Source organism: Calidris pugnax, unplaced genomic scaffold (genome assembly GCF_001431845.1).
Source record: "Calidris pugnax isolate Ruff unplaced genomic scaffold, ASM143184v1 scaffold206, whole genome shotgun sequence".
Classification (NCBI taxonomy): domain Eukaryota; kingdom Metazoa; phylum Chordata; class Aves; order Charadriiformes; family Scolopacidae; genus Calidris; species Calidris pugnax.
The window spans coordinates 1,790,318-1,815,426 of NW_015090957.1; the positions used below are offsets into that span (position 1 = coordinate 1,790,318).

The window sequence follows — 25,109 nt, forward strand, 5'->3', positions numbered from 1 at the left end:
AGACTTTTGTTATCGTCCTATTTGTACAATCTGTGCTTCCTGTGAACACTTGTGTACCAATAACTTCTCCTTTAAGCTAGAAGAATAATCCTCTCTCTGGAAAACAATGTCTGGAATTTGCAGTGAAAATTTATTCCATATTATTGAAACGGGATGCTGGCTCCCCTCCCGTCCTGTACTCAAGTCTAGCATGTGATCGACAAATGAAGTATAAATGGCAATAAATAAAAGGAATATTATGATCGTGTCACTTTACCACAACTATCCAGTCTTTATTTAGTTCAGAAATAATCACTTCTAAATCAAGCTCATAAAATGCATTAACGAATTTATTTTGTCATTATTGTTCTTCATATATATTTATTTTTATTACAGCAGTCCCTCAGAGCCTTGATCTTTTTGTTATATGCTTAACAAAAGAACAGCCATGCCCCAAGGAACCGATAGTCTCTGTTATTTCTAACAGATACACACCAAACAAACAATACAAAGTTTCAAAGATTTTTTTTTTAAAGTTTCCTAGTCATTGTTGAATGTTTGAATGCACACTTAACATTTACTTACCCATTTACTAAAAGCTTAGTTATGTTGTCAGCTTGAATAAAGGCATTGTTAACGGCAAGTGCTGACTTGAGGCAAAGTGCACAATGTGGATGTGAGACTGACACCAGCACAGAGGGGCTGGGCAGCAGAAAGGGAGTATCTGGAGTTATCTTTTGTATGGCAGGAAACCAGGGCATGGCTCCCCAAATGCAGGGGCAGAGGCAGGACTGGGGCTGGGAAGGGGCTCGTGCTGGAAATACGCTATAAATGACACCAAAAGGCACTGAAAGTGCCTCCAGGGTTGGTTTTTAAAAAGCGGAGCTGCACGGACCCCTTCTGCAGAGCACCTGGAAAGGGGAGACCAGCTCTGAGACAGGGACTCTCAGGGTGCTTTGCAGAACCTGCCACACAGTTAATACCTGCTTCCTCCAAGGAGAACACCCCTGCATACACCAGGATCATTAAAAGTACTCGCAGTGCAAAGATTTAACAGAAAAAAAAAAACCCTTGCTCTTTTCCACAGCACTGAAATACTGTACTCTCAAATCATTTACAGGATAAAATTGCTATTGAGATAAGATAAGAGGACTACTTATGATAGATCTTGCACATTGTTTTGAAGTCGTGCCAGGCATTAACTTTAAAGTCTTCTAGCTATAAGACTATTACATGTTCTGATGCCAAAAAATTTAACCAGACCCAAGCATGAACTTCAAATCTGCCCAGGGACTTTTATGCTATCACCGCTTCTGAGAAATGTTGAAATCCAGGCTTTGAATATATAACCCGTCTTCAATACTCAACAAGTCTTACAGTACTAGGAATTTGCATTAATGTAATGAAATATATGTGTGAATTGTAGGCTTTTTGTACATCTAACTTTGGAAGGTGAAATACAAACAAGCATAATTTGATTTAAAAACTAAAATGTAGAACCATAATAAGGGGCAGGGCTGTTCCAGGTATCAGAAAGATCACCAAAGACTCAATTAATTTGACAGAAGTCCTATAACTCCAGAATGTCCAGACATAACCAGTACGGGACGACTCTCAGGAAGACTCACAGAGCATGTTTTGGACAGATTACCAGGTATGACCCGTCTTCTGCTGTTTCCACGCGATCAGCTTATACAGCCCAGACAGCTTGGTACGGGGAAAAATAAGGAGGGAGGAAACCTCTCTCCCCAGCAGCCATCCTGCCCGGGCTCCATTCCTGAGCTCCAGAGCACATTTCACTCTGTCACAGGACTCTGATGGTCAAGAGACAGCATATGTGCACAAACACACACAAATGTACATGCACAGCTACGTACATATCCCTCTAGGAGAACAGGTATCTCTCGTGCTCCATCACACAAACCTGTAAGAACTGAACACAGAACAGGATCTCAAACTGCTCCTGGTCGAGGCAGCAGCCACGTGGTGTGAAGAGGAGACTGGGGGCCCTGCTCTGCCCTTCCTTCCCGTCTCCATTCTCACTTTTCTCATTTACAACAAACAAACATATTTGTAGAGAATAAAATGAGAGGTTCCTTTGAAAGTGAGGGTTTGCAATGTGTCTTAAAGTAAATTAATTTGGGAAATTCAGATGACACACAGTCTTTGTCAGGCCCAGCTACTCTAGATAGTGTTTGCCAGCCTGGAGAGCACGTACTGTGTTCCATTATGGGAGCAGACTATGTCTCAAACAAGTACAATTTAGAAATCAGGTATTTTTACTATAGCGTAAAACTATAGGAAACTGTTAAGTCTTATAATTATCCATTCATCAATTATCCAACCCAAAATATACTGTATGAGTTCACAGAGTTTTCCAATCACATGGTAACTGGCTGTTGGAACCCTTTGTGTTGGGATGGCAGAGAAAAGGAGTAACTCCTCGGATCAGCCGGGGATCCCTCTGAGGAGGCTGTTCCTGGTCTGGAGCTGTGCTGCTCACCCGCTCTCCCACCCAGCACTTTGCAGAATCTACTTCTGTGTATAAAGGATGTTCCATGAGTAATTAATGTTCATTTGGTATTTCAGCTTTCCCAGCAGCACAAGGACAAAAAAATAAAACCAAAGACCAGAATTTGATCAAAGCCATGCCAAAAAAAAAAAAACCCCATCAAAATCTCATGGTTGCTGTAGATTCCCACATATGATCAGCTCTGAAAATAGTAATTAGAAGTAAGCAAGTTTGTTGCCCATGATTCTAATTTTCTAGACGGACTCATGATGGATGTCATGAATAATGCACCCCTTTGAAGATCACACTGAAAATTCTCTCTATTGTCAGAAAGCTTCCTACGGAGTGGCCAGAGCCTGAATGCTGATGCTGTTCCTGAAGCCACCCAGTCCCGCCGACGGCTTGATGGCTCGCTGCATCTCACAGAGCAGCTTTTGTCACATGGAAGACTCCTAAAAACAGCCGAGGACTGACCCCAGGTATGCCACAGAACATCTTTGTACTATTAAACAATGGGGTTTGTTTTGTTTAGAAACGCAGTTTTTATTCTACAGTTTCAAAGTGTCAGATTTTGCCCAAAGAGTGACAGAGCAGTTTAGTAACTGCTGAGATGAAGAAATATGGATAAAAAAATTAGAAAAACAGGCCAATTTTTAAGTGTCAGAGGCTTTTTTCCCTGAATGAAAAACAAAGCCTAACTTATTTAGTTAAATTTTTCCAGGTACAGAATTAATCCCTATACCTCAGCTTTGCTAAGCTGACTTACATCACTGTTATAAAGACAGTATTTATTTTTTTTTTTCAGTTAAACCGGCTTTCAAATGCCATGTAAACATGTTTGCTGGTGAAAGTCTACACCATACCTGACCTTGGAAGTGCTTTGTGTTGGCCTGAGAACAAAGAAATGAAATGTTTTGCTTTCCAGCCCAGATATCCTACACTTTGAAAAGCACTTAAAAATGTAAATGAGATAATAAGCTCTACTGCAACAATGTGGGTGAATTACAGCTGTATAAAAGGAACATTCATTTGATTTATTTGTAAAAATGGAAAGGATCCTAAAACAAAATCATATTGTAAATGTTTTGGTAGCATACAACATTGAGATACACGAGAAGGATGGAAGGGAAAAGTAACAGCTTTGAGACTATGCCACCAAAATATCCTGTCAGATTTTGGGAGCTCAAGTGGAGCTGGTGGACGAGCCCATCACTGTCACCATGAGACACCAAATGTTTGGCTGGTCAAAAGGAGAAAGGAACATCTGAACTGCATTTTTGGGTAGGCAATTTTTTACCCTTAGTGTTCTATTGTGGCTTGATTATCACCAGCAAAACGTTCAATGAAGTTTATTTCAAACCCAGCTCTGCTCATGGCAGCGTGGAGCCGGTTGGAGCCGGCGGAGCAGCACACGCGGCGTTAGCGCAGAGATGGTGGGACGATGCTCGAGACCAGGGGGATCCAGCCCGAGTCCTGGGGCCAGCCTGAGGCTGCAGAGGGACGGGGTTAAAAAAAAATCAACTTGTAAAGCATATAGTTTTGACAAGGAGCCACAGAGAGACAAAAAGGTACGATGCCAGCATTACAAAATCCCTTTTCAAGGCAGGAATAAATTTTTGGCATTAGTTACAGGGCTTAATCTAAATCAACTAAAAGCTGGTAAGAGAAAGAGTTCTAAGAATCACAGGAACAAGTATGAAATAGGAATATATGAAGGATTTAGTCTTTAATATATGAAAACTGATTTGATTTTCCTTTAACCACAGCATATTTTTTAAAAGAAGCGCTGGATTCCCTGAAAGAAAATTCATTTCTGGAAGAATTACACAAACAGAAATCATTATTATTTTTAATTACTTGGCATTGATTATTACTGTGGTGATTCTGTATTTTTAATGGCATGATGTTTTGCTTCTTCAGCCTGAAATAATTTCCTACTTTTGGTGTGTTCCTGAGAGTAGACAGGGCTTGATCCCTGCTCCCCTCACATCAGTGGCACCTCTGGGATCACAAGGATTTATCTCTCTGGTACTGAGGGTTGAATAAATAAGTGACACTTACAAGGAAAGGAAAATCTTCTAAAAAAAGTTAAATACCAATGTATTCTCACTTCGAAACAAAAAGCGTCAGCAGGAAAATCACTGCTCATCGTGATCAGATTATGCCAGATAATGGCAGAGTGTTTTTTTGATATATATACGTAATTCTTATTAGCTGTGCCAGCAACTCTGCACACACGGATGTGCATCTGTATCGAGAAAAGACCTCAATATTTATGACCAGTGCAGAGTAATACCAGAACTAAAGGTAGTAATAGTTAGCACTTTTAATCTTCAAAGAATTTTTCAAACATTACCAAATTAATATAATTAGTTAATGAAAGATGCAGTAATAAAAGCTACCATAATTACCTACTATAGTTTTAATTATCTCCTTACTAATGCCCACAGAAGAAGGCTTCCACTTTACATCCTCAAAACATGTGCCAACAATAATTCTGAATACAGGCCCCTCTTTAAGTGCTTTCTAAATTCAAATTACATCCATTGATGTGTTTTCTCTCCCTGTTCACGAGAAGAAAACTCAGCTCTGGAACTTTTTAAAGAAAATCCACGTGACCGTTAAAAAAAATTGAAGCAAATTTTGTTCCAGAAAAATATATCTGTAGATACTTCAAAAATTTTTCATAGAAACATTCAATCTCGAGTACCTTTGTCTCTCCAGGGAGCTGTGAGTTTGGGCTGTCTGGGCAAAACCTTCTCCTTTATACTTGGTGGTCTCACAATTTACAAAGTCAAATGCAACTCTCATTCAAAGAAAGCAGGCCAAATATCCCATCAAAATTCATCTCAGAATTTTAAAAGTAATTAATATCTTTGCTAAAATATTTTATGGAGATAAGTAAATTTGTCTAGGTTTATTACTACTATAAATAAATTCGTAAAATGTATCTGTGAAGATCTCTGATGTCATGCCATGAGTTACAGCAAAACGTGTATTTTTAAAAAGTGAAATCCTGATGTTTAAGCCAAATTGTTGGTGCATCCTTGAACCTTTTGGGTTTTCATAGAGCTTTTGCCCACTGACGCTGCTCCCAACCTGGGACACTGCGCGTTCCAGAGCACGACTGTTTGAAAACCTCTGTGCTTAAGTTCTCTCTTGTTTTTGGTGTAAAGCAAAAGAAATCTTATGGTTTTAACCTAATACATATGTTTGCTGTTCACATATGGCAAAATTCCTTTCTGGTGGGAACTTTTTTGTTGTTGTTGCAACACACTATATATCCAAGAAGTCTCCTTTGATGTTGAACTATTGCTCCACTACTCATTATGCTACTGATTCAATATGAAAGGCAAAATTTCTGTGGTTTTTGTTAAAACAATAGCTTTGTTTTTGCAAACAAAGTTTTCCACAACCTATATGCAAGGGCCAACATTACTGCAACAGAAAAGAAAATCTCTCTGTTATTTTATACTGAAAATAGTTAGGGTGTTTAATAACACAAATTATTCTTCCACCCTATAGGTAACATTACAACTACTATTATGACTGTATAGAAACTTATGCTTCATTGTTCCTCAGGAACAGATTATTATAACACCTTAGGTGATATTTTACATCTCTTGAACACTTTCCTTCCACTGTCCTCCCAACCTTTTACTGCCAGTTCAACTTCATTGCCTGGGTGAAGGTGCCAACAGCTACGGGTGGGTGGGGGAACGGAGGAGCCCTGCAAAGACCAATCTGCACGGTGTCCTACGACGCAGTGCCTGAACAGCAAATCTGGGAATCTCCATGCCTAATATATAACCACTAAACACTATTTCATGAATAATGAACATGAATTACAACACGGAATGAAAATGCAAATGGTAATACCTTTTTGTACGTGTCCCTAAAAGAGCTGGTTGCCCATTTTCTGCCATCATTACAAAAAGAAGGTTTCTTCAGTCAGAAATCAGAGAAAAGGTGTAATTTTCAGAGGTACCGAATTAATAGACTCCCACTTGAAATAAGGTGAGCTCCCGTACACTGGGCACACCTGGAAGCCTGGCCGCTTGGCTGACACCAATGGGAGTGGGCTTTGCCTGTTGGAGCAAGTCAAGCAGCTCCTTTCTGTGCCCGTCTCATTGCTCCAGAGATTTGCCAGCAGGAGATGCCATTGAGAAGGACAAGAATTTCTTCCCTTGAGGGAGTGTGGGAAGAAAGAAAGGGGTTCAGGAAGGAAGGGAATAATTTGACTGTAGAAATAAAATTAAGTCTCTCTAGTACAAGTGAAAAAATTTAAAAGTAGGTCACTTAACATAAAATAAACATATATGCAAACATTTTTCCAGTGTGGTAGGCTCTCATGCTACACGATTTCCATTTTCTGGAATTTATAGGCAAGAGACTGATTGGCAGTATATTATATGCTTTTGCTCTTGAGTGGATCATCAGCATTAGTCCCTTAACACTATTTCACATCAGACTTCATCTGGATTGGTGTCTTTTGGAGATTCCCCTGGCACCGCTAGGATTGTCAAACACCCATATTTTTTTCTGCTTTGCTCCTATAAAATATTGGTGTGTTTTAGGACCATTTTCCTGCAAAGTCTTTAGCCGTATATCCCTGAAGCACCCCGACAGCACCAGCAGAGCTATTCATAGGCTTAAAGTTAGGCAAAGGCTTAAGCATTTTGCTGAGTCAGGGCTTCCCTGCACGGCACTATAAACTCAATTCTTTTGAAACACAAAGGATGTCATAAGGCAGAGCGAGGCCTGCAAAGACAAAATTTCAAAGAAAAGAGTTGTATAAATTGTAAAGTTAGGCATTTTTTTCCGGGGGAGCCAAGGAAGGAATTGTTTTGGCTTTGTTTTCAGTGGCTCGGGTGATAGCGGAGGGGGAGGGAGGCAAGGTTCAAAGAGCAGTAATAAACTTGCTTTCATCTCTTCTCCACGAACCACAAAAGCCCACGAGCAGTTGCCATGTGCAAGCGTTGCTTTGTCTATTACCAGGACGGTTTAGGGTTGTCGCGATGAAGTCATTCAGAAAGCTTGTCAGCTCCCAAGATTTACTGTATTTACCTGGCATCGTTTGTTTTTATGCCTTAGAACTGGCTGCTCCTTTTTTCCAGCCTCCACGAGTTTCATGGTCAAGAGCAGGGGCAGAGGTTGCCGAAAGAAGAAAACTGCTCAACTTTTTCCCCTGTCACTCTCAGAGGTGTAGACAGAAACACTGATGGTTCACATATAACCAGATAAAATGAATCTTTTAAACCCAAAGATACTATGACATCTTAAGCATACACTTATGAAGGAAAAGTTCAAAACTCCATTTTAAACCACTTATGAGAGGATTTACCACGATTCTGCCTAATGTTCAGCTGACGCATTGTCAGAAACATTTATCACGAACCTTTTGAAGTTTCTTAGCTCCCCCTTAGTTATTAAAACTTGAACTGCAGAGTTTGTTATCAGCCTCAGAGCACACACAAAATACATCAGGTATTTTTTAAGTCAACCTTTCAGTCTGATTTTGAGACTATTATACAAAATAGAACATTCCCAATCAGGTTAATGTCTGACAGATAATGCTGAACAGGCGTAACTGCTGTGCCTGATTGATCCACGAGACAATTTTCATTTCCTAATTTGCTTTTTATTACACACTTTGCAATCAAAGGGAACGGCAAGGAGCCTGCCATTCTCAGAGCAGGTTCCCTGTGAAGACCCGATGTCAGCTTCAACATTTTCAGACAACTTCTTGAATTTTTGATGCTATGTCGTAAGAATGTCTAAAACGTCGTGTCAATGGGTATACAGTGCCATTGGGAATACAAATTAACGAGTAAAACATCGGGTTTCACTGTATCCTTACCAACAGCTCTACAAAAACAAACATGAGGGGTTCGAGCTGAATTTCCTGCAGTGATTTAGAGAACATCTGACTCATGATAAAGCGTATTTATCAATCACTTGCTGAACAAGGCAATCTTCTCACCGCTGGGGGCTTCATTCCCATCTAAGTTTATCATCAAACTGCCACTTTAAGTGGGTGTTTGGAAACTTTACACCTGGAGACGGAGCAGAGGTTCCAGCAGACCCCTGGTGCTCTACAAATGTCTCCCTAAAACGTATTTCTCATCACAGACGCATGAAGACCCAGAAATATAAACATTTCTAACTGTCTTTACAAAACATCTTATTTTCCTATGCTCTTTTAAAAAGTAAATATGAAAGGCTCAGATATTTCTAATCAATAGCCTAATCTGATTCCCAGTAAGAAGAGAAAACTGTTTATTTTGTGCAGTGAACTAGCAGACTGCCCATATTGCTGGAATTCTCCCCATTACATAAAATAACACACATTCTCTTATACACACACACAAAAAGAAATATAATAATGTCTTTATACCTTTCAAAGTAACCTTAATCAACAGTATTAACTCACATGGCAAACCACTGCTTTTTGAACTGAACAAGAGCGAGCTTGACTCAGCGGTGCCTGCACAACTCAACACACGCAAGATGTAAGAGGCAGCAAAGTAATATCTTCTAAAATTATGTCTGTAAGCCAAACCCGGGATGATTCTTGACAGGGGAAGATGCACACTTGGAAATTTAGAAATTCTTTTATTCAAAGTCTCTAATGACCTCCAACCCAATTACATTTGCAACGAGACACGATAATGCAATTGCTCCTATTTAAAAAAGTTTGTGTGAAAACTGAGCATTTTTGAAGCTTGATTCTTTTTTTTTTTTTAATCATGTTGAGATGAAGCTCATTTACTTAAAAAGAAAAAATGAAAAAGAACGTCCTCTGCAGCTGGTCAAACAGATTACAAAACTCTAATCTCACTAGCCTGAGGAAAACGAAAACTGTTTTTCAAGTATCTATTTTATAGAGCATTGGCTTTATACTTTTTAAAAGACGCATTAACATAACTGATCAGAACATCCCAGAGTGTTTCTGATCTAGTTAATCACATGACGTTATGACAGAGATACTTGCTGTCATAATGCCAATGTTTCTAAACATTTCTAAAATCCTTTAAGTTCATATTTTTTCCAAGATTAGACATGGGTAAGATCTATTTCAGTTGCTTTAGAAGTAGGGTTTTTTTTCCATGTTAGCACTCTGGAATACTAGTACAGAATATTTTAGATAGACAGACATATACACGTTCAGCAAAGAGCAATCCACAGTCTATTTAAATGTTTCTGCTAACTTTTTATTAAAAATATTTTACTCTAGTTCCTGCATAACTAATTTCTGGGAGTACCTACCCCCCTACTTCTTTAGCTCTAAAGTAATCTCCTTTCCTGAACCAGAATCATCAATGAAAAAAATTAAGCGTTTGTCTAGCTTAAATTTATTCCTTCCTTTAAAAGCCACACTTGTTGCATCACTGGGTACTGGTGTGTGTTGGGTGATTTTGGTCTGCAAACTCCCAGCAGGTCTGTGCCCCTCCGAGCCAGCCCTGCTGAGAGCAGGGGGAGGATTCCCCATGGAGACCCCTGACACCAGCCCCACTGCACCAGGGGACTGCCTGGCTGCACTTCAAACACACCCCCCACACTGCATCTTTTGACTTGGGAATTTCACCAATACAGGTAACAAATCAGGTGTAATTCATACACAGGCAAACCAGGAAGAGAATGAGAAGGGGAAAAACACTTGCCAAAGCTATTGCTGTGTCTCATATATAGATTTTATGGAATGTCAAGAGCTCTTATCAAGGTTCTGACCAAGAGGATCCGATCTCAATGGGAGTTCTGATTTATTTTTATTTCTATTTTTTTGTTAAGTCTTTTTTGAGCTGAATGATGGCTGAGAGACTACACTAATTCAGTTACCAGATCCTTCTGCTGTGGCAGGAAAGTCTTACGTGGAAATGCAGAGACATGAGGGGACCTCAGTGCCACCCAGCAGAAGTTTTTGTTGCGTTGTTGTGAGCCTGACAAGCAGCCCCACGGTACCCCTCTGCTTTTCCTTCCAAGGAACTCCCACAGGTCCTGACAAGGCAGTCAAAATACTCCCAATAGGTACCCCAAGGCCAGAAACCTTACAGTGGGGGATGCTTTTCTTCAGACCATCATGAGTGCTAAGAGCACAACGACTCAAACGGTGACCACGCATGTCCACTGAGCAAAAAGCCACCCAAGACTGCTAGCTACAGACAGCAACTCCCTTGACTGTACCTTGCTGGAGAAGGGGAAAATATACTGAGGAAATGTCCCTAAATCCTCAGCCTCTTCTACTCTTTTCTGGGCGTCTGTTATCAGATACCACCCCCCAGAAGATGGAGACAGATGGACTCCAGCTTGACCCAGCACAGCGACTTCTCTTCTCTTTGAGCCAAAACAATCTCTACAGTTTCTCTTCTATGGGACTTTCAGGATTTTGAATGACAGCGTCAAACCTGGATATCCACAGTACACTTTAGTCATCATCCAAAATGCTCTGAAGAAGAAAAAGAACCCAACCAGTGTCTTCTGGTTTCAGAAATGCTTGGCAAGAACATTTCTACGCAGGTAGGAAACGCTGCAGGAGTTGGACGGGCTGCGGAACGCCTGGTCAATGCGAAACCAGCGGCTGCCAAACCTGTTTGGCACATCTAAAAGGAAGGCAGGCTCTTTTCATTTTCCCTCTCTCTTTTTTTTTTTTTTATAATATGTAAGTAGTTCCAAATATTCTTATATGGATGACATTTTAAAATGCAAAAGCATTAAAAATAACAGAAAACAGATCAAGTTCTAAAGCACCACTGGTTTCTCATTCGTGCAGTCTCTCATTAGACCCGTGCAGCACAAAGAGCAGAGCTTTCCAGCTACTTTATGCATACTCAAAAACTTTTCCTTATCACAAATAAGACATAAGCTGCAGGAAAAAAAATAATATAGTGCAGTGTGAAAGAACTAAGAATTCCAGTACTGTTAAAGTTGCGTAAATCTCGATCTAGTTTCAGGATCTGATATGGAAGCAGAAATAAGCTCGTCCTCTGCAGAGGCAGGTTTTGCAAACAGCCAGCTGAAGAGGGAGAAGGGACATCACAAGGGACATCAGCCACGAAGGCAGGATAACAGGGACAGGCACTAGGAAATGAGCCCACAGCAAAGCCAAACCTGACGTGCAAACACACGTCCCCCTGCGATTCAGGACAGAGAGGAGACCTGGGAGGGGACAGCGAGAAGAGAAAGCAGCAGGTAAACATTTAATACAAGTATTAGTGTTATCAGTGATGACAAAGACCTCACTGCATTCTTTGCCCATCCATCAGTTCCCATTTTCCTGTGTCCTTCTTGCTTTTGGGGTTTACACAAACGTAAGCAGAAGCAAGGTGTATTCTGGTAGGAGGGAGAAAACATCACATGAGGTGCTGCCAGGTTTGCAGACAATTAAAATCCACTGATACCACTGAAACATTGAATTCAGCCATTGCTATTTCCCCTTGTTGAATTACAAGTGCAAAAGCACAAAGGATAGAAATTACAAGAACATTAGTAACAAGAATACATGGAATTTAGATACAGCCATCTTGAGAAAAACAATGCTTTTTTCTGAGCCCAGCGAGAGCCAATGCACATCTGGGACTTCTCCTTCGAGCTGCCTGCAGAGCTCTGGCTTGTTCCACCCCTCCTGGTGTTCCTGCAGGTACCTAACGTTTGGTAGCCTGAATTTTTATTTATACAGTTTCATTCTGCCCCTCCCAACGTTCTCAGCAAGCAAACTCACTTTTCATGTTTAGTTCTTTCTCGTTTGTACTTTCACCCTCTCTTACACAACAACCTCAGAAGAAAGCAGCCGCCAGGAGAGCGGTGCCAGGGAGGGGACACCCTGCCCACACTGTCCCTTCGGGGACAGGCACGTCCCATGCCCGCTCTGCCCCACGTCCGGCCCCACTGGTGGACGGGTGGGCGCTGGGGGAGCGGGGGGTCAGGCCGAGCTGGACCGTGGCTCCACACGGGGTACCCACGGCTGCCCCTCAGCAGTTGGGCTGAAAACACAAGGGAAAATGTTACAGATTCAATGGAGGATTCAATGTCTTTGCTGCAGTTCCAGTGCAGAGAGCTGGCAGGGCCTGCTGCTGGAAGGGACAGGCCGCGCTCCTGCCACAGCGACTCTCGGGAGCCTGGGGGAACTCTGGACCATCGCTGCTGCCCTTTGGCAAGAGGCAAACACCTTCCTAACCACAGCATGCCGGCGTGAAGCTCTGTGCTGACATGTCCTAACTAACTATTTCCCAGGAAAAGGGACTGTTTTCTCCTGATCTGGTTCTAGAAGAACTTGTCTTCGTTCATTTTTGTTTCACAAATGATCTGATTTTGTTTTCCGGACGTGATGGAGTGATGCTGTGCTTCCTCCCCACACACCACGCGTCATTCCTTTGCCATGGTCTGAACTGTTAGAGAGCAAACCCCAAGGCAGAACCGAGCTGTGACTTTCCAGCAGATCTCAAAAAAGGAAGTGACCGGTGTGTTGCTTTGTCTTCTAAGGCCAACAAGGACAGGTCTGAAACCCGTCATCTCATGCCATGCCGGCCCAGGAAAATGGCATGTTCAGGGCATAGGTTTACAGCATAAAAATACTCATGAGGTGATCTGATGTGGCTCTATTCACCTGCCAACAGTCCTGGCAGAAAAATAAACAGGTTCTGGAGATGAGCTGCTGCTGGAGGCAAAGCAGAAAGCATGAAATGAGCTGCCCTGACCTGCGAGGAACTGGCCTTTTTGCTTTGAACTTCAGCAGATCTTAATGAATTCTTCATAATCGGCAGTCTGGGGTTTTCACCGAGGATATATTTCTCTCGAGGTGCCAAATGCAGGAGACATATTCAACACTAGAAATACAAATTTTGGGTCTCATGGTTGGTTGGCCAAGCTGGTGAAAGCAGTTCCAACAGGTATCTTCCCCACTACTGCAGGTAACTGTGTTGTATCAGGGATTAGATTCACACATGAATATGCATCACTGCTGAAGGACTTACTTTCATAATTATTAACATATTGACTTAATTGAAGTTATTGACTTCAGGGCTGTGAAAGCTTGAACTAAAAATAAGCAGAGACAGCTTTAGTAACAGAAGAAGTTAAAAAGTGATTGTGTCAGAGGAGGAAGGCTTTTGTTGTGCTTGACTAATCTCTGCTTTACTGCTCTTCCAGCCCTCTGTTATCTGGCAGTTTCAAAGGGGACGTTGCCAAGAAGCTCATTTAGAGACCTAAATTTTATCCTGCAGGCAACACTTATTTCAGTTTCCCAAGAATACATTTCAGAGACAGAACTCTGAAGAAGAAAACAGGTGAAGTCTTTTTGCTCCATAAGATAGTCTCCTCGCTGGAGGACCTCAGGCTCTCTGAAGAGCCCAAAGATACAAAACTATTGACGCCTGCACAGATGAGCTTAAGAAAAAGCTTCAGCCTGGAGCTTCCCTGTCTTCCCTACAAACTTCAGCCTCAAGCCCCCAGTCTTCTTCATGCATTTTTCAAGGGTCAACAAATAAATATTTACTATATCAAATCCTACTCATCAACAAAGAGAATCCACACAGCATAGAGGGTGCATGAATCGGCAGCACTAAACCAAGCCCGGGGACGGCATCCCAAACCCCGCTGTAAGGCAGAGTGTGCACATCAAATGCAGAATCAACGTGCAAAAGGCTCAAAGAGTAAAGTATACTTTCACCAAAATTAACCTAGTTTTTCACTCTTATATACACATGTACTACACGAGCAGAGAGAGGCAGCTTCCCTGAACTGCAAGGCAGCAGGGTGTACTGGGCCGAACTGAAAATGTTTACAGTCTTTAATGGGAAAAGCAGCAAAGTGCAATATACAGGAATAGATTTTTTTCCGCTTCTGGACACTGGTGCTATTTTGGCTGCCAATAGCACACAACATTCCCACTGAAGGGCAAGTCAAACCAATTTCCCTTAGGATGGAGGCATCCGAAAACTTACTGAGGTTATTATATTAGTGCCTACGCATTCTTTAAGCAGATGAACTGCTTCATTTTGAATCCACGTCAAACCACAAGAACTGGCTGATAATAACATCCAATTAAAATGATCTCGTTCTTCTAGAAAAACTTTGGCTAACAGCTACATCTGACATTTTCTACCTGGGCACAATGGAGCGATTGATGCTAGAGGGAAACAGGAGAGGTTTATATCAAGGATGCGAATGGCCAGGTTTGGTGACAGCATTTGTAGGTTTAACCTCTTACACGAACGCATGAGATGAAAAAGCTACTTCTACCGAGCACGAAACTGTTAAAAAAATCAGAGCTAGAACTTGCAAACATGTAAGTTGTGCTAATTAGACAGATATGTTGAAAAACCCAAACTTTACACTCAATGCATATTTGTATCTTTTGATGTCGTACTTGGTGCTGCTTCACACCACTCAGGGCTCACTGAGAAAAGCAGAAGCTGCTCCCCTGCTAGGCTGTCTGGGGGAGTCTGCCATCTGATCTACTGAATACACAGATAAAAGTCGCCGCATACTTTTCTCCTTTTCAAGTACAGTACTGTAACTTGGAAAGTTCCTTTATTCTCAACTCTACTGATGCAAGAAAGTGGCAGAAATATGGCAGCTTTGGCTGCTTTCCTTTAGTAGTTCTTTGTAACCAATCCTTTATTGCTAAGAAACAATAGGTATTTTCATTTTGCAGGGGGAAAAAACCACTCTAGTTAGAGAAAATAAAGGGAATGCCTTCCAAAACTGTAAGAGTGCTACTGACCACTTGGTTCCACTGCTACCCTGCCTTTAAATATTGGTAAATAGTTACCCTCTGCAGGTATCGGATTGAACAGGTTTCTCTTGTTACGCTTAAGAAAAGCCCAGCTATTATGGAAATGGTAAGTTTAACAAAGCTATTTCTATTTCGCTGTGATCTGCCATTCAAAAGTGTTTGCCAGTCATTTTTTAAAAAGTACTCTGATATTTGATCTGCTGGAGTTTCAGTTACATGCAAAGCTGGAGAGCCAGCAGAAAATTCTAAATGGAATCTGAAGATTTCTAAAGTCAACACGAATTTTGGCAACAGCATTTTAATGCATAAAGCTGAAATCCTCAGAGACTCTCTCCTGCTGATAACCCTGTAGCAGCCAGCACCACGATTAGTACAAAAACCAAAAGCAACTTATATTAGAACACACAGTTTTGCAAAAAATGTTTACGGAAATGCTGGCAATGGTGCAGGCCTGCAGGAATCAGCCAGTGAACCTGGTGCTATTTCAGCTCACTCCCAGGATGAGCCACACCAGAAGAAAGACATCTCAGGGAAATATATGTTGATAAGTAGAGCAGGTCCACATCCCCAGATCTCTCTTTGCCAAACCCTGCAACCTGTGTTACTGTGCCAGCCTTTAAACGTCTTTACTACAGAGTAATAAATGTTTGTGGACTATGGAAGGCTTGCTTTGAAGATGTCATTTTCTCCAGCAATCTTTTGTTGGTTGAATATATAGTTCACACATATTGTGTTTCCACCTACACGGCTGGAGGAGCCCTGCAGTCAAGGCTGTTCCAGGAGCAGGGAAGAGGCTGCGTTCCAGGAACTCACTGGAACTGGAACAAAGAACAGCCCTTGGAAAGTCTACACAGTCCTATGCACAGACTGTTTTACAGATGCCCTGTGTTTGGAGGACATTAGACACTTGTTTTAATCTTTATCTTTTTTTCTTTCCTCTCCAGAAAAGTCCCAGACTCTTGAGCAGAGGCTCTTCCTCCCAGGCAGTCTGCCTCCTAACTTCTGGGTCTCTCCCCAGCTCTGCCTCTCCAAGCACCGCTCTCTCCTCCACATAAAAGCTCCTGTGCTCTTTGGAGAGTCAAATATCTTTGAAACAGAACAGTAAACTGTAATCACCACAGCAGTCTTTAAAAAAAGCTAATTTTCATTTTCTCATATCATAGTTATAAGCACTGTCTGCCCTTTATTCGCTGTGTGGGCTCACGTCAGTGCTACTCACCGCTCACTAATGGAGCGTGTCTCTGCACCTTCTCATTGCCCAGGACGCCCCTCGGTGCTACTACTCCTGTCCTGGCAGTTGAAAGCAGTGAATTTTATGGCTTGTTTTCAATTCCCTTTCACTTTTTTTCCAGTGCAAAAATAGTGTAGTCCACCTCATTAAAAGAAACCTGATAGCTTAGCTATATAAGATTCTGTATTTTGTTACACATTTAGGGAATCATTAATTCCATAATTTGGAGACTGGGAGATGTAAGGTGCCATCCCTTCTAGATCTATGAAATAACAAAAAGGACTTCATGCAGCAAAGTGCGTTCTGGAGGGAAAGCAAAACTCTGAGGACAGCAATGATAATGGAGGAAAAAGTAAAAATACAAACTTTTAAACCCGTCGGAAAAAGCTGGACTGCGGTTCAGAGGACCAGGCGAGCACTAGTTCTAGTCTTTTATAAAACTTGTAAGCATGATTTTGCTGTTGGCCATGGTAAGTTCTTCAATGCGTTGAGACATGAAAAGTCAAGAAAAATGCCAGAGTGCAAAGCTTGCTGCAGGAAAAAAAGAGATGACTCAATTCTTTGTCTCACGATGCATGTCAAAGATATTATAAAGTACTTACAGATGCTCAGCCACTCGCTTTGCCTGATTGGCCAAACATCTGAAACCCTGCAATTTTGGAGAGAAGGTACGACGCTGCAGACAATGAAATAACTTCTGCAGCAACAGAGAGAGAGATGATTATGAAAACGAGAGAGGACTTTTTAAAATCAAAACTTCAGTTGCAAATAATAACTATCTAACCCTAACATGAAAATCAGCCTATTTTTATTATCATTTATAATGAATGTGCCAACACAACCTTTCAAAGATAACCATGTCATGGAATCAGGAGACAGAGCATGAGCAAGAGTTGAAAAGCTTGGGGCTAAACCCTCCTTTCTCTAACAGACTGAATTTGGGTGAAACTAGTATTCATCTAAACAAAGTCTGTGAAAAACAGGTGCCTCAGAGTTTGGATCCCATGTAAAAGAGAAAGCAAAACCATAAAAGCCCTGCAGATTTCATCCACCCATTCTTTTGGATGACACAATTTCCTTTGCTGATCAAACAGAATATAGGAAATTATGAGCAAGATAACAGTATTTGCCTGGTAAATTTTAATGACTGCTTTACAATGCTAGGGTAAAGATGTTGGTGCCTTGTAATTCTCCCCTACTAAATTTCACTGAATTTTTACAGTTGGAAGGGACCATAGAGATCATCTAGTCCAACTCCCCTGCTGAAGCAGGATTGCCTAGAGCTAGAGCATGTTACTCAGGAGCATCCAGGTGGGGCTTGAAAATCTCCAAAGAAGGGGACTCCACACCCTCCCTGGGCAGCCTGTTCCAGGGCTCTGTCACCCTCACCGTGAAGAAGTTTTTTTCTCATATTTGAGTGGAACCTCCCATGTTCCAGCTTGTGCCCACTGCCCCTTGTCCTCTCACTGGCAACCGCTGAAAAGAGTCTGGCTCCCTCCTCCTTCAACCCACCCTTTAGATACTTATAAGCATTAATAAGGTCTCCCCTCAGCCTTCTCTTCTCCAGACTAAAGAGTCCCTGCTCTCTCTGCAGTTATTAGTATTATAGACTAAAGTCAGTGACAAAGAAATTGAGATCCATGAAAAATGACTCCACATATTTAACATCAAGAGGGTCCCTTAAAACTCCTTATTTCCCCTTGCCAAATGGTTTATCATAGTCATGCTTAGCCACAAAAGCAATTAGATGGATTTGAGATCCCCCCGGAGAACTCTGTGACACACACATCTCTGGAGATCTTCAGTGACTGACAGAATTTGGCACGTCTGTGGCCTTCGAACCATCACAGAGTAATGCATGTCCTGACCAGATGTCGTGTAAGACTTGAGTCAGCGTCACCTTCAACACTGAAATGCTGACCTCCCTTTTACAGGCACCATTAGCCAAAAACCCCCAACACCTTCAGCCAAGTTAAAATAAAAAATACAATAAAATGTTTTTAAAAAGCTTATTAATAATGTGGGTCTTATTGACAAAAGTTTATTATGCAACTGTTCAACAGCCGTCTAGAGAGTAACAGCTCACCCTACTGCACCTGTGCATGGAGGAGAGGAGTCAAGACTCACTTGACAAAAATTCCGTGAAATAATGTATGTCTTCACTTTACCCTAAGTTTTAGGTGTTTGTTTTTAGTTTACACTAAGCTTTCAGGTTCTTTTTTCCTACTGCATGTCCTCAGTGCTATCAGTTACACATGCTCGGGCCTTCCGAACAACCACTCACTACAGGCCTTCTGTGGTAAACACAAAGAAAATGCTGAACATGTAAATTGTCCCCCCTTTATTTGCCACAGCTTGGAAACTTGTCAGCCTTGACAAAAAAGCACAGAACTGACCTGGCCCAGCTTTCTCCAAAGGGCTGAGGAGACTGCAAGTGTGCTTGTCAGATGTGGCTTTAACACCGGGCCTTTAACACCTCGTGGCCTTGTTACTGCTTGGAACCTGAAACTCTTCTCGGGGAAGGGCTGATGCACCAACCGACGCACGGATCTGGGCCTCGGGAGTCTGGAGTTACATTCTGTCTTTGCCACAAACCTGGGCAAGGTCAAGGCTCTACCCTCCCGTGTCTCATGTGTAAGGCAGGACCAAAAATGCTGCTTCTCCTCCCTCTAGATGAGGTCAATTTCGGCTGCGTGCTCTCTGACGCCCTTCCTCTCTTAATAAGCACTAGGAAGGACATCTCAAACACTGAGAGATAGCCTTGCTTGGGACTTTTAAATCAACAAATCAGAATTCCTTAATTCTTACTAAACCCAGCATTGGCTGTTGCAGAGTAAATGGTGGTAATTCCAAAATGTATTTTGAGGACAATGGACTAAATAGTTCCGCAGGACTAGAGTCACCCCAGTAATGTTGCTATAGCTCTGATGTGCTGCTTCTTTTAATACAAAATATTTTTCGTAATTACAAGTGGAATTTAGTAATAAACATGGCTGATAATGAAGTATTACTAAATGCAAAATTAGCTTGTTCACAAAATTCTCAAAAACCACAGTTTTTCTGATACACTGCATTTCAGAAACACTCAAAAATATCATCAGTATATTTTGACAACTACTTTCTGGAAACAGATATCAGGTGCCCTTAGAGAAATGTTCTGAATAGTCTAGAACATCCCAAGGTTTAAAACAATTTGCTTGACTTTTAGCAGGAGCCAAACATGAACGGGAGGGGGGATGATGAAATAAGCCAAGGAGGGCATGGGGGCAGGCCCACACAGGTCCAGAGAACTTAAAACCAGAAGTTTTCTCTTTTGTTCTGCTGTGACTATAAAATACACTTTTGATTTTTTTTTCCCTCTCTGAACATTTTTAAACATAACAAAGAAAAACAATTGTTTCAGTTTCTCACATGAAGGGGAACATTATTATATGACATTCTTTCCTAGAAATCTTTTAAATCTTATTTATTAACAGAATTAATCTGATCATAAGCTGGCTGACACACAAAGTGTTGAAATATGTCATCTTCAAACCATGTTTTGCAAATGAAATTTTGGTGTTAATTCAGGGGATGTAACAGAATCCTAGAATCTGCAATATGAGCCAAACAACAAATGTGGTTCCTCTGGCAAAAAAAGCATCATTTTCTCCCTTTTCTGTTGTGGGTTTGTCACTGCATGCTCTCCATCATCCATTTCTTTCCAGAAACTACTTTTTGATGTGGAGTCCCCACTTGGCCATCAATTTCTACATTAAAATGCTCTGAACATGTTTTGCAGTTCCAATCCCAGGAATTGTTTTGCACTTTCAATCCCAGGATCCAAAAGGATTTCATGAAAAAAAAGAACTAAGGCTGTGATTTCATAAATAACCTGGAGGTATCTCTACACCACAATCAACTTCATGCTGGAGCTGAGTCCAGCCAGGAACCATGGCCAAAAACCAGCAGCAAAGCCAGGTAAATGCTCCGACCATTTGACTGAGCTGAGCCCCGGGTTGTTGTGGCCAGATTGCTATCGGGATGCAAGAAAGCTCATTTAAATTTAGCCTTAATAAGTTTACACTACACTTCAATGACCAGCAGAGCTCCTGCACAGACATTTCTCAGGAGCTCAGCACCCAGACCCTTACTGGAGGGTGCCTTCTGAAATCCCAGTCTGAAGCATCACAAATGGGTTAACAGACATGGCAATTTAAGCAGCTTTTCCAAGCATCTGGAGGGCATTAATATAATTGTGCTCTCAACTAATCCTAGGGTCTAAACCAATGGTTCCTGATCTTTGAAGTGTAAGCACATTAGAAGAGAGGCATGGCACAGAAGCAGGTGAGCTTTGCTGGATTTGCCCCGTGCCAGCCCAATTCAGTGTCCTCGTACTCCCCTCCAAAGAATGCAATTCCTGGGAAGTTCAAAGCGAAGATCCCTGTGTGGCACTGCAGGGTGAGCTGTGCTTTTGGGATCGCTCCCTGTGCCAGGACTGCCGTAATCCCAACAGGCTCAAACTCAACGGCAGTGAGAAGGAGACCACGGGAGACACTCGGTGTCCAATGCCGTGGCTGACCACTGCTGCTTAGCTCCTTGCTACTAGACACTGCAACACGATGGCGTTACCTTGTAAGTCACAAGAAAGGATTACGATGAGCCAAAAATATTACCCTGGTTTTATGACTCTGATGGCACAAACTATGACTTCCCTCAGGCCAGACAAATCACAGTGCAGCTCCAAATGCCAAGTACTTCGAGCACTTGTCTCAAACTGACCCAAACTGAGGCCCTCTGAAGCCAAAAACGTTGCTCAGATGGAGTTTTCAGGATGTCAAAAGAAGCAAAATGTTCTTAAAAGCTTCATTTCTTCTTTTTCGCTACTGTTTAAGGTAGTATTTAAAAACAAATAATCAAGATGAAGGAGACAGATACAGTTTTGAAATATCTTAGAAACCTTTAACTAGCAAAGAGAGTCAGGAATTTGAATTAACATCAAAATCATGTATTATGGCATCCACATCTGGATATCACTTCACTGACTAAATCCAAAACTTTTCCCAGAGCCAGTTGGTTTCTGTAAAAATGTATTTCTCCCTTTGAAAGGAAATAATAATTGGAAGGTCTTACAGGAAGTCAACCCAATACCATATAAAGGAAATTGCAATCTGTTCCTCAATGGTAGTTTAAATCAATGTTATATTTAGCAAATGCCCTTTTTTTAACGGTAGTCTTTGCAATAGCTTGTATTATATTAAGTTCTCTCAAAGGCTTATGCTATATTAAGAATTGCTTTGTCTTTAGAATGTTTCTTTAACCATCCCTCAAGGTCTTCCGCTTATCCTAGGTTAGATGATGTTCCCCATCTCTAGGACGTCTAGGATTCCACCTTCATCAAAAGCAACTTTTTTTGCCCCAGGGTAATAAAAATCAAAGTATTTCTGCATATGCTCATCTAGAAGGATGTGTGGTTCTTAAAAATACTAAGTGATTGAATATTAACAACACCTCTTTCTGCTTCCAGAAGCATACACAGCAGTTTACCTTACTAAGAATTTTCTGTTCGGTTATCTGGCTTTCAGCAAATTTCCATTAAATCAGTGGTTTCAAAGGAAGATTTTTTTTTTTTAAAGTACAATATTAATGTCACTAAACAAATTTCAAGAACTCCAAGCATAACAGCTCCTGCAAGTTCTTTCCCGAATTGACCAAATCTTACAAAACATACTCACAGAACCAGCACTCGATGATCTCTGAGGTCCCTTCCAACCACCACAATTCTGTGATTCTGTGATTCTGTAAAAACTCTGGGACACTGCTTAGAAACTGCAGAATTCCCCTTTGGTTTTTATATATTTCCTTACATTTTGAGGTAATCATGTCAAAATTAGGTTTATGATAACTGAACACAGGTTTACACACAACCCATCATCATTAGCATTCAAAAGCTGTTTAACAACAGCCAGATTATTTCCACTGAATGTAACTTGGTTTAAGTGAATCCATAAATTCAGCAGCAGCACTTGCATCAGGTGCTAAGAAAAAAGCTGGCAAATGGTCTAATATACATATATTGCAACTATGCAACTCAAGAAGGTACAATGCATGATAACTGCCAACTGACAGTGTATTTCCAACTCCATGGAAGACTATGCCGCTGTCACGGGGTTTCTGTTTTCCAGGTGGTCACTGGAGAAGAGGACAACTACAAATTGTACATTTTCCTAATTGGAAAAAAACTACCTATACCACAAAATAATGTGATTTAACTATTTGCAGATCCTAGTGATAAGAAAAGCTACCTCTCGTTTGGATACCAGATTATGGCCATCATCTGCACGGTCGTACCTTTGAGAGAAGAGACTAAAACCAGACCAGAAAGAAAATTCTGTTCCTCAACACACACACACACACAAATACAGACATTTCCCTTGAGAGAAAAAAAACGCACTATTAAGCAAAAAGAACACTGCATATCGTGAGATAGTAATGTCAACCTAATTTCCTTATGCAAATCATTTGAATATAGAGGACAACATTAACCGTACCGTAATTGAACATCAGATAGTTACAACAATTAAAAACGCCCATGGTTTCTTTGCAGCACAAAAAGTTAGAAAAACTGTAGGAACTCATTTTGTCATGAGTTCCTAGATTTAACAACGCAATACTTTGTTTGGTATGAAAAAAAAAATGGAATTTCCTTCTTCTACACAACTTTTAATGAAGTGTTTTGGTAGTCAGCCCTAGCAGATTACAGAGTTTGAAAAGCCTTCCAGGCTCTTTACTACTCTGAAAGGAAAGTGTTTAAAGAATAATTCTACTTTGAACCCAGGTGTCAAAACAGAGTCCGAATACTCAGAACCTGCAGCCTCTTAAAGCCTTTGTGAGCAAGGCCAGAGACGCAGGCGCGTGGTCGGCGGGAGGACGGGGCGACACCAGAGCCCAGGTCCAGGGAGTGGAATCGGTGTGTGCTGTGTGATACCTGCACCCATCTGCCCACTGCACAACTTTTAATTATGCTCAAACAGCCAGTAGCACCAGTGACTAAAATCCCCAGATTACCTTGATTGCTCTGTCATTATCTGTAATCAGCTGCTGCTTCTTATCTTCAAACTTTTGTACAACTTCCTGGAGCCGCTGCTGCTGCCGGCTGTTCTCCTCCGCCAGAGAGGAAACGGTTGTCTTCAGTTCAGCTATGATCTAAAACCAAAACAGCACGCTAAAGCTCTCTTCAGTAAAAGGCATGTATTTTGCATGTTTTCATGCTTGCTACAAGCATGGCATTGGCAAACTTTGCTGTGCAAGCTAAATATTTTAAATTAACATATTACACATCAGCAAGCATGAAATTCCACGCAGAGAAAAAGGAATACAGTAAAGCTGCAAATGACAAAAATTGCTGAACACAAAATATTTGGAAGGGGTTTCCACTACGACATTCCAAAATATTTACTCATGAGAACAAAGTACATCTGTGATCTTCAAACTAGAGCAAGTTCCCAGTCCTCCACGGCCCTGAAACCAGTCCTGCCCATTTACAGAGCCACGGGGTCCCCTTTTTCTAGAAGGACACTTTATAGCTTGATACTGCAGAGAAGAAAAACGCCTGAATTCACACACTGGGCTGAAATTTAAACTTGACAGTGAAATTTCTGAGCTGCTGAAAGGGACGTGCTCTGCTGAGCAATACAGTGGGGTCCCGATTCAATGTCCAGGACCCTTAAACTAGACCTTTTACATGATTCTCTCGTGATTTGTTGAAATTTACTTGTTTCACCTTTTTTATCACTATGGAAAGTCATAACTAAAGTCGATACTTCAGGCTTATTTACAGAATTTTATGCTGACAGGTAAGTCATTACCCAGCAAAGCACTTAAACACCTGAAGGTACTGGAATCACTGGCTAAGGGGAAAAGGATTGATTAAAACTCTACTGTAAATGTATTTATCTGCTTTACCAGCTGAAAACCCCAGAATATAACAGAGATTATGAGTAAAACCTACATGGATATTTCTGTATTTATCTTCCAAACACACACTAAAAAAGATAATATACTGATAAAAAGGAAGGCTATTTGCTCTTAATGAGATCAATGGGCCAAAGTTTAGAGATTCTCTGGATAGGTGTAACTGTCAGAATTAAGCTGTATCACCGCTTTTGCAATGCAGATCATCATTTACATGAGAAACAATTTGCACGACTGTGGCTCTGCTCAGTGTGTAACATGCAGAGAGAAAGCGGGAGAAAGTCATGGATCATATAAATTATTAAACTAACAACTTGAGGCCATACAAACCTCTACCACTTTGTTTATGTTCCATTTTGTCACATTTTAAAAAGAAAACAAAATAACAAACCCTTTAATATAACCCAAAAAATTGTAATTCAAGCTTTTACTAGGTTAACACCCTGGACTAACATAGGAGTTCTGAAATGCATGCAAGGAAATTTCAACGTGAATTGATGGAGAAAGATCTGCTTTGTGCAGTACTTTGCAGAGAAAAAAAATATCTGTTTACTTTGTATAAACTTCAGAGAAAATTTCTTGAAATATCTTCTCTGTGTGGGTGTTAAAAGTGAATGTTCCAAGAGGCCACAGAGAGTAAGATTAGACAGATGTTGTCAGCAACATGACCACAAGAAAAGTTGCAATTGACCTATTATTAA

General features: G+C 41.1%; 1 protein-coding gene across 3 annotated transcripts in view; it reads right to left on the minus strand.

Annotated features, from left to right (window-relative positions):
• The window catches only part of CEP112 (centrosomal protein 112kDa), a 159,255-nt gene that overhangs the window by 16,935 nt on the left and 117,211 nt on the right, over positions 1-25,109 (minus strand). For all 3 annotated transcript variants that reach the window (XM_014952284.1, XM_014952283.1, XM_014952286.1), the window contains one exon: positions 23,503-23,640. In XM_014952284.1, the coding sequence (XP_014807770.1) occupies positions 23,503-23,640 (138 nt within the window). The remainder of the gene's footprint in view (positions 1-23,502; positions 23,641-25,109) is intronic.